The sequence below is a fragment of the Atta colombica genome, unplaced genomic scaffold (genome assembly GCF_001594045.1).
Source record: "Atta colombica isolate Treedump-2 unplaced genomic scaffold, Acol1.0 scaffold19, whole genome shotgun sequence".
Lineage (NCBI taxonomy): Eukaryota > Metazoa > Arthropoda > Insecta > Hymenoptera > Formicidae > Atta > Atta colombica.
In genome coordinates, this window is record NW_017259282.1 from 167,602 (window position 1) to 177,524 (window position 9,923).

A 9,923-nucleotide genomic window follows, 5' to 3' on the forward strand; every position below is an offset into this window, starting at 1 on the left:
AGAATTTAATGCAATCGTTGACTTTGAAAGAAAAGCAATTGAAGGAAGAAAAAAACAGCAATGCACAATGTGTCCTGCAAAAGGAAATAGAATTATCTATGAAACAAAATTTCTTAACACAAGAAGCTAACAGGTATTTAATAAAAGCAAGAAAAAGATAATTTCTAAAAATATTAGAAATACTTGATAGGCAATTAAATAATAGTAACAATTCCTAATTTCCATAATTTTTTTATTCTAATCATCTATTTAAGTATCTCTTAAATATGTTTATTTAAAATAAATTAAAATAATTTTTGTATTGTAGATTACAAAGAGAACGAGATAGTTACAGGAAGTTCGAAAGTGGCTTAAAGAAATTGCAACGAGAACTCATTAAAATGCAAAAGGAAATGTCACAAAGCACATCGAATCAATATGCTCAAAACAACCTCAAAGACATTTATGTACAAACTGATAGCCAGAGTCGTACCATAATGGATGAATGCAGAACTCTACAAAGAGAGAAGCTGGAGCTAACGAATCTCGTGGAAATGCAACGATCAAGAATAGAACAGATCACGCAACGCAGTATCCAGTTATCACACCAATTGGAGGAAGTTCATTTATTACAACCATTTAAAATGTCAGTTCCTGTGACTCGAATTGTTAGTACAAATGCAATTGTCAGTGAGAGTAGTTCTACTGAGGATATTCTTCAGGACGCCAAGACACGGCTAAAGCGTTTGGAAGAAGAAAGTTCCAAAGCCGATCAGTATTTTTGTACTTTCATTAACACCTCTTCATAACAAATAAGACATTTCAAAATATTATTTACTATTTATTATATATTGCATGCACAATAATCAACTTTGAAAATTATACTTGAGGCACATATGCGAAGAATGTGGTTTCTTCATTCTCAGAAGAAAAGACTGAATTGAAACATGTATCAAAAAGTATCGAACATTTAGATAATTTATTTTGTGAAATTGGATGTTAAAATATAATATACAAATTACTGATTATCTTTTTGCTTTATTTTGAATTCTACGTTCATTACATGCAACATCAAATCATAGCATAGAAAATGTTAAGTCGAGCTCCTTTCCATTGTTGTACATCATCTTCGTTTCGGATCTGAACTCCTTCTGGTGCACTTGAATTAAGGATCATATCAAGCTTGTATTTTTTGTGCATAGAATAAATCATACAGTTATTGAGCAATTAAGAATTTTCTTTCAAAAAAGATAATGATAATTATAGTTATAAAAAACAATATATTTTTAGAAAATTCAAAACAAAATGTTACAAATTTCATAAACGGAATAAAATATAACAGTTATATTTGAGTAATGTAATTAAGTGTTACAATATTATTTTCATATATGTTCATTTATAATCAACAAAAATACAATTAATAAACATAATTTTTATAGTCGCTGAACCATGTTAATACACGTACTAGCAAAATTTGTTAATTAAAATAAGAAAATGTCATATAAAAACCTATTTATTTTACTCAATAATTGTATGATTTATTCTATGTACGATTCATTCTACATATTACATAAGCTATGTTAACTCTTAATTAGCTACAATGTTTAATATATTACCACATCACATTAAATATCACAAATGTTCTAGTTACGAGATGTTATGTAACATTGGATGCGATCTTAGTTGCCGCTACGAATGCTTCGAAGCATTTGATTGACCAATCAAAAAATACTTCGAAGCATTCGTAGCGGTAACTCCACTGCATCTATTATTATATAAAATCAATTAGTTGTAAAAAAAAACATAATTGTGAATAATAAAAATAATATTTATACTTAATTAAATTTGATCTATAAAAAAGGATATTGTTTATCACGACTTTCACGTCCTTCGCGTTCATGAGGACGATCCTTTGTGTATGGAGATTTTTCCTGAAAATATATTCTTGAATAAGTCTCCCGAATGCCATGATATCTTGCGACTGATAATGGAAGGGGAACAATTGTCATCTACACTTTCTTGTCTTTTTTTTGCTATTGCCGCCCATTTTGTCCCTTTAATGTACTCGAAGTAGACATCATTATCAACTATGAAGTAATAGAAAATTGTTAAGAAAATAATAACTTGATTTTTGTTTAATAAAAGAAGCCAGCACTACAGAAGTAGTATTACAATTTCTGTGTCAGAAATCTTCTGATACACAATGTGTAACAAATTTCACTGAAATAAAAAAATTAGAAATATGCGTGTTTCATAGGATATAGAACTGCAAATATGTTTCATACATTTTTCTATGTATTTAAACTTTCAAATGTATTACTTACTGTCCGATAAAAGCGTGGTCGCGATTACTCGTAGCCAGTAAAAGAAAATGCACTACTAACTTTTTTGTGCTGATAGATGTTACCTTTTGATGCATTATTAGCCATAAGATTTGTTCGCGTCGCATATTCCAGTACGTTCCAATATGTTCCTACCATAGCTCTTACTTCAACACGTTTAATAGAATGAGTAGGAGTGAGTTGGAGCATGTTGGAGCTTGCGACGCGAACAAACCTATAGTGTGTCAGTTATTTGATTCCTGATAGAAAAAGCATATTTCAAAATGAGTGTCACTTATGCATCACGCTATGAAGCTATATTTTTATGTATACATCTAAAACGATCGAAAATATCTTAATTCACTATTGCCAAATACGTATGAAAATCAAAATCATTCTTCTAAAAGTAGTAACAATGTTATATTGAAACAAAAATGGTAAATGATTTGCTAGAACGTGGCACAGCACATGTAAGATGCTTAGGACTGATTCTCAGAGCAAGGATTTAGCTATCTTTATTTATTTATAACTTGAATGCAGAAAAAATGTTAAAAATATTATAATATAGAATAGAATAGAAATATTATAATATTAAGTGTACAACTTTGCTTCCGCCGTTTTTTTCCGAAATTCGAGGCTTTATTGTAAAAAACTGGTTATACATTTATGATTCAAAGTATTGTCCATCGCTGGCCATTACTTTCTCCCATCTTTCGGGTAGCGTACGAATCCCGCGTCGAAAAAACTGGTCATCTTTTGAGGCTATCCACGAATCGATCCAATTTTTTACTTCTTCATAAGACCGAAAGTGCTGGTCAGCCAGGCCGTGTGCCATTGATCGAAACAAGTGATAATCAGAGGGAGTAACATCTGGAGAATACAGCGGGTGGGGTAGGACTTCCCATTTCAACGTTTCCAAGTATGTCTTGACCACTTTCGCAATGGGGTCGAGCATTGTCATGCTGCAAAATCACTTTATCGTGTCTCTCGTTGTATTGCGGCCGTTTGTCTTTCAATGCTCGGCTCAAACGCATCAATTGCGTTCGATACCGATCGCCTGTGATTGTTTCGGTTTTAACAGTTCATAATCCACTACGCCAAGTCTCACCAAATACAAAGCATGACCTTGGACGTCAAAATCACCGTTCTTGAAGCGTTGAAACCACTCACGATACGTTCTTTCACTAATAACGGCCTCACCATAAGTATTTGAGAGCATTCGATGAGCCTCAGCCGCAGATTTCTTCATATTGAAGCAAAAAATTAAAATCTCTCGCAAATGACGAGAATTTGGCTCGTAAACTAACATTTTTAATCAAGAATAAGTTTATGATGCAGACACAAATTGACTAATGGGGTTATGTTGACAGGTGCCCAAGTTTATTGTATGACGTCTATGATCTATTTATTTCGACCGCTAAAGCCATCTATAGGAAAATGGCGGAAGCAAAGTTGTACACCTAATATTCTGATACTATCTGCCCAATATTGGTTTATCCATAAAAATGAAGATTAGATTCAAGAAAATAACAAAGCAGATTCTGCAAGAACTGGAAAGCACAAAATGATATCACGGTGTTGAACTGGACGTCGCAATCATCCAATGCGAATACGATTGAAAATGTATGGACGTTTATCAAAGAAGATCTCATTTCGGAGGACATTCATTTTAAAACAGTTGTCGAAATTTGATACATTTGGAGGTCTTTACCACACGAATATACTATCAATTTAGTGGAAAGTATTCTTCAGAGATGCCAGTCCATTATAGATCGGTGGTGACTGGACATTATTAATGTAATTGCATTTAATTAATAAAATATAAAATATAATCATTATTATTTAAATAGTAGTAAATAAATTTTTCTGTCATATATAAATCGACCATGTTCTTATCGGACAGACTAACATTTTCTGATCCAACGTTTTCATATAGCACGCACGCGAGTTCCATTCCGTTGTCAATTTCCGCTCTATGAGACGCCGTCCTGACGCATAAGGGAATCAACCAATCGAAATTCTTCTTTTCCATGAAATGGAAGGAAAGATTTTGATTAGTTGATTCAACATGCGTTATGCAAAAGTCTGTGCTGCGGTCTCTTAAGGGTATATATCCATATAAACATATGCATAGCGAAAATTATCCAATCACATTTTACATTTTGCGTCTTTATAAGAAAAATGCGATAGGATAATTTTCTTTATGCATTTCTCTATGCGGCTAGTTTATGTGGATATATTCTAATAGCGAATTCGATTGAAGAACTAGTGCGCACTGGTGCATATTAAAATCATTATACACTGATTTAATTTGATTTTTAATACTGATTTTATAAAAGTAAAATACAAATATTTCGAATTATAAAATATATTAGCTATATAGTAGTACAAATGCATTTCAGGATTTAATCGATTTCTATGTTTATGTATAAACATATCTTTATATTATTTTGTGTACGGCTTTAATATGCCAGTGCACACTAAGTACGTCCAATCGAATTCGCTATAAGAGTGCAGTCTACTTGGCGCTACAAATTTGAAGCATTTATAGCATCAAGTAGATCGTAGCCTAAAAGATTGCAAGTTTTTTTCTATGGTTTTCGGAATGCAGCCTACTCACCGAGCGATTGGTTTTTACTTACGGATCCATAAGTAAGAACCAATCGCTCAGTGAGTAAACTGCATTCCGAAATCCATAAAAAAAGTGTTGCAATCTTTTAGAGCGATTTTTACCAAACTCCGGTTAGCTTAACCAGTCTAATAATTTTGCAGGATTCCGAATGAAACAGATATCGAAGAAAAAATGCGAACTGAAGAGTTAATATATTTAAAGTTTCTCTCTTTGCATTTTTTCTCCATCTCAGGCCTAGTTTGACAATTCACCTCGATTAACTCTTAACTGAGGTTCAACTTATTCATTGTTTCTTTCCAATTCTAGAATTGGAAAGAGATGAGAAACTAGTTGAATCTCGGTTAAGAGTTAATCATGAATTGTGGAACTGGGCCTTAATCAGCGAGTGTATATGGGCTAGTGCTTATGTGAGTATGGCTATCGGTTTCGTCAGGCTAAGGCATTATAAACATGAATATTCGCATATTCACCATTTTTACTCCTTTCTCCACTCTGCTCTGTTCCTACTCTGCTGTTGAGCTGAGAAAGTTATGATTGTTACAGTTGTTATAGATTATAGCTTCTAAGTTGTTGGAAATCTTGTAGCTTCGTATTTATGTATTTCCGCACTTCGAAATTTTACCATAAGACTAAGAGACGAAAAGAAGACTATAAAAAAACTGAAATATTATATATTAACGAAGACAAAAAATTTATAAAATGCCTCGTTGCATTGCAGTAAACTGTCATCAATATATCAGAAAAAGATATTCGATTATTTAAATTTCCTGCGGATAATATTCGTCGATAACTTGCTGTATTGCTGTAAAATAAATACATGTGAATAAACATCACTACACTTCCTCGCAAATGAGAAATTTCAATTCTTTTCTTCAAATTGACATACGTATTTGGCATCTTATCTAGAAATAACCTGAACGCCAGATACTCTTCAGGTCCTGCACTAATATTACGATAGATATTAAACTGATTTTGAAAGTAAAAATGGAATGAAAGGAGCTACAAAATTTCAAGCAGCAAATACAAATCATAACTTGTAATGACCATAACCCATCAGTTCAGTGATAGAATGGGAACAGAACAAGGAGTAGGAAAAGGAAAAATAGTGGTCGCGAATACCTACGTTTCTAGTGCTCTAGTCAGGCTATCATCTGATTCTGTGTCGCCATCGTCAACGCAGAACAAAATAAGTGGAAATTCGATTTAAAGTTAATGTGTATATCTTCAGATGAAATACTATTAAAGATTATCACCTTGGGACAATTTTCGCAATGGGGCCCCGAAGGCTTGAGGATAATTGAAAAAATGATGACTGACAATTAATAAAAATTTATAATTATATCAGAGAGAAACCTGAGAGTGGACGTCCCTCAGGCTTTCCACCCAGCACGTCAAAATAATTGAGAAAAATGAGTTTTTTTCGCAAAAAAATTGACTAAATAATGAGTAAAAAATGAGTAAATAGCAGACTTGGAAAACGTTACTTTTTCCATTTTTTTACTGTTACTGTTTATAACACACAATTTGATAATAACGTTACTAAATGCTAAAGTTGTGCTAAAGTTGGAAAAGTCGACTTTTCCAATCTTAATACAAACTTAGCGTTTAGTTATAAAAAATTATAATGTCATGTTTATTATAGAAAGTAACGACAGAGTAACGGAAAAAATAATGTTTCTCAACTCTGGTAAATAGTGAGATATAGCGAGATAAACACAACTTTTCAAAAAGTTTCCTGAAATTATACCTTTCACAAAAGTTTCTAAACTAGTTTCAGGTATTAAAGGAAAAACATTAATTAAAACATTAATTAAAACTGTATATTATAGAATTTTTGAAAGATTATAAAAAAAAAATATTTCATATCCTTTTATGATAAATTGCAATAAATTATATATAGGTACTGTGTTCGTTTATCACATAACATTTTTAGAATTATGTGACTAATATTTTCAAATTACAAATATAATAAAATATAAATGTTTACCAAGAACTATATAAAATTTGTGGTCATAATCAAATGAAAAATATTCTTAAAAAAATCTTAAATTACATAAAATAGAAGAACAATAAAACATACTTAAATGCTGAAAATACACAACAAAATTATGCAAATGATGCAACATTAAATATTAGATAAATTTATTTTTTTAATCATTTTTTATCATTTTTATATCAGTAAAATTATAAAATATGAAATAAAATATTTATTCCAATTGTGGTACTTTTAATGGTTTGGATTTAAGGAAGGAAGTAATAAGCTTGGATTTTCTTTTCTCGATTTTGTTTTTGTAATTAGCTTGTAACTTCTTTCTCGTGTATTTTTTTCCTTAATACATTTACACCTTCCAACATTCCTTGTGCAACTATCACATCTTTTTATTATCTTTCAATGCCTTTTTGAGCCGATCATTCACTTCATCTAAGAATTTATTGGATGCTTTTTTTTTAGAAATTTCAATTTTTTGGCCTCTGTAATCCTTCTCTAAAGTTTCGATATGTTGATGAGTTTTCTCCTGTTTTAAACATGCTTTTTCTTCCTTTCGGATTTTCTCTTTCTCTTTTTCTCATAACTTTTCTGCTTCTTGCCTTTTTTCTGATCATCAAGTATTGAATGTATGCCTCAGAAACAGGGGGGAATGAGAGTCGTCCTTGAAGCAGAAGGGAGGGGGAGGGTAAAAGTCGCTTCGTTGAAAGTCACTTATGTAGAATGGTATTTAATATTGCATGTATAGCAGAAACAATGCATTATTTTTCAAACTTTTTTGTTAATAACTTTTTAACGCGAAGGACGATAGCGAACTAAAACCTTCCGAAAGTCACTCGGGGTCATGACCTTGACATGTTAAAGTCAAGATCATCGGAGAATAGTTCGTTATACTGTATATTTACTAAGTTAAATAAGTATTCTATATTGTTATTAATACAAATAATACTTTATTAGACTAATTGACACTTTTTGTCGTGCACTGTGATTGTAATTATATATTCTAAATTTGTGAGACAACGTTCATCGAATCTCTAATTATTCTTGAATTAAAATTATATTGAGATGTCTCAAAATAATTAAAATATACAGTACAATTATAACTAATATGCAACAATATCTATTATGCTTATGAAGTATCATCTGTATTAATAATATCAGTATATTAATAATATCAATAATATCAATTATTTAGCTTTTAAATATAAAATATCTGTCATTCAAATAATTATATTGAAATAATTATATGTTTTTTCATGAAATTTATGTAATTTGATCAAAAATATCGTTATTTACAGTAAAAAAAAACTAGTTTTTTTTTACTTAATACTTTTCTCCCAAGTCAAAAATATCATTTTTTTACATCCCTAATTATCTCTTTCTTCGCTCGTTTTCCGACAATGTAAGTTATCCGAAGAATACCAAGTGGATCAAGAGAACCAATCAGGAGTTGTGCCCACTTTCGCCAAATTGATTATAGAATCTCTAAGGTCCATCTAAAATACAGAGACGTTCCAGGTTTCTCTTTGATTATATTAACATAAATATTTCGATAATACATTATTAAATATTTGTGATTTTTTTATTATTATGTAAATGCTGTATAAATATGCATATTTTTAATGCTATATCTTATACATTGCTGAAAAATTTTTTCTCTGCAGTTATCATCCCTATTGATAATCAAACTCGGATAATAACATTAAAACCAGTTTTAAATCGAATATTATTAAGTTTTAAATTTATATATACATGTCTATGAAACTAATAAATCATGAGATTAGTATTATATTATTAGTTTTTTTATTTTAACAGCACGCGAACTTCTATAAGCGCTGATCGTTTTTAATAGTACCTTTAATAGTATCGGCGCTTAAGAAGATCCCAAAGTCATCTGTTTTATCGACTGAACATTACATAAAATTTTGGTATAATAATTACTTTTTTCCTCTTTTACTAATTCGAAAATTCTTTTCCAAGATTACGCATTAATACGTGTCTGTAAAGTGAAGTCTATGTTGAGAAAAAATTCAAAATCGAGGTCCTTTTTATCATTTCTTAAGCCTTGCGTCCCACAATGCTAGAAATCGGTTCGAGACCTCGCATGAAGAAAAAATTGACCAATGCATGTTATGTGACCAAATTGTTCAAATTATAGGCATATTTCCATTATTAGCATGTATTTGATTGTCGTTCTAAAAGAACGTTCAAGAAGTTTTTCATGCGAGCCTCTCGCACAGGAAAATTCCGTAACAATAGTAACATGCAGATTTCCTAAGAGCTGTCAGGAAATCGTCAGATCATGCTTGATTGAGCAAAGGGCCCTCACTTCACGCAGTCCTCGCGGGTGCCACATGGTGGAAGGATTAGAATGGAGTGCGTTCGGGAAGACGCTATTCACACTGTGAACGCAAACGCTACCAATGCTGTTCGTGAAGCCAATAGTATGACGAACATTAGCAAGCTCCATGAACAACTCTAGTGTAGCGTTGATAGTATTTAACCAGAGAGATTTAACATTCGTCGAAGTTAAGTTAATGTAGGAGATTCTGTTTTCAACTATCGATAACTTTTCTTTCTAACAATTAAAATTTTTAGAGTTTTGTAGAGTATACGTAACATAAATTTTTAATTTTCTTATAGTGAATAACAGAACGCAATCTCGCAAGAAGAAGTGTTTCTACGACCAATTAAGATCTCTACAGTGGAAAATACCCTACCACACTATACCGCAATAGTAAAGTTCTATAAGAGAAGCGACATTCAACCTCACTTCTAACATATGTTCAATACCGCCATGTTTAGCCTGCTCCAATTGATCAGTTCCATCAATCTCCATAATGAAGTTGTAAACACACTCTATCAAAACGAGGTTAAGTAGTTTAACAATTAAAGTACAAAAAGAAAAATAATATAAATAATACAAATAACAATATAAATATAATTATACATTTATTTATAACAATTATAATATTATAATTATATTATAATATTATAACTATTA

At 31.1% G+C, this 9,923-nt stretch overlaps 2 protein-coding genes across 4 annotated transcripts in view; one reads left to right on the forward strand and one right to left on the reverse strand.

Moving 5' to 3' along the window:
* LOC108686803 (spindle assembly abnormal protein 6 homolog) overlaps nucleotides 1-834 on the forward strand; it is a 6,831-nt gene extending 5,997 nt beyond the window's left edge. For all 3 annotated transcript variants that reach the window (XM_018192270.1, XM_018192271.1, XM_018192272.1), the window contains 2 exons: nucleotides 3-133; nucleotides 308-834. In XM_018192270.1, the coding sequence (XP_018047759.1) occupies nucleotides 3-133; nucleotides 308-788 (612 nt within the window). In that variant the 3' untranslated portion in view covers nucleotides 789-834. The remainder of the gene's footprint in view (nucleotides 1-2; nucleotides 134-307) is intronic.
* Nucleotides 835-1,020: 186 nt separating this feature from the next.
* Nucleotides 1,021-9,923, reverse strand: part of LOC108686792 (THO complex subunit 2) — a 49,225-nt gene continuing 40,322 nt past the window's right edge. The window contains exons 27-28 of the mRNA XM_018192259.1: nucleotides 1,846-1,910; nucleotides 1,021-1,133 (exon numbers count right to left, since the gene is read on the reverse strand). Of these exons, the coding sequence (XP_018047748.1) occupies nucleotides 1,103-1,133; nucleotides 1,846-1,910 (96 nt within the window). The 3' untranslated portion in view covers nucleotides 1,021-1,102. The remainder of the gene's footprint in view (nucleotides 1,134-1,845; nucleotides 1,911-9,923) is intronic.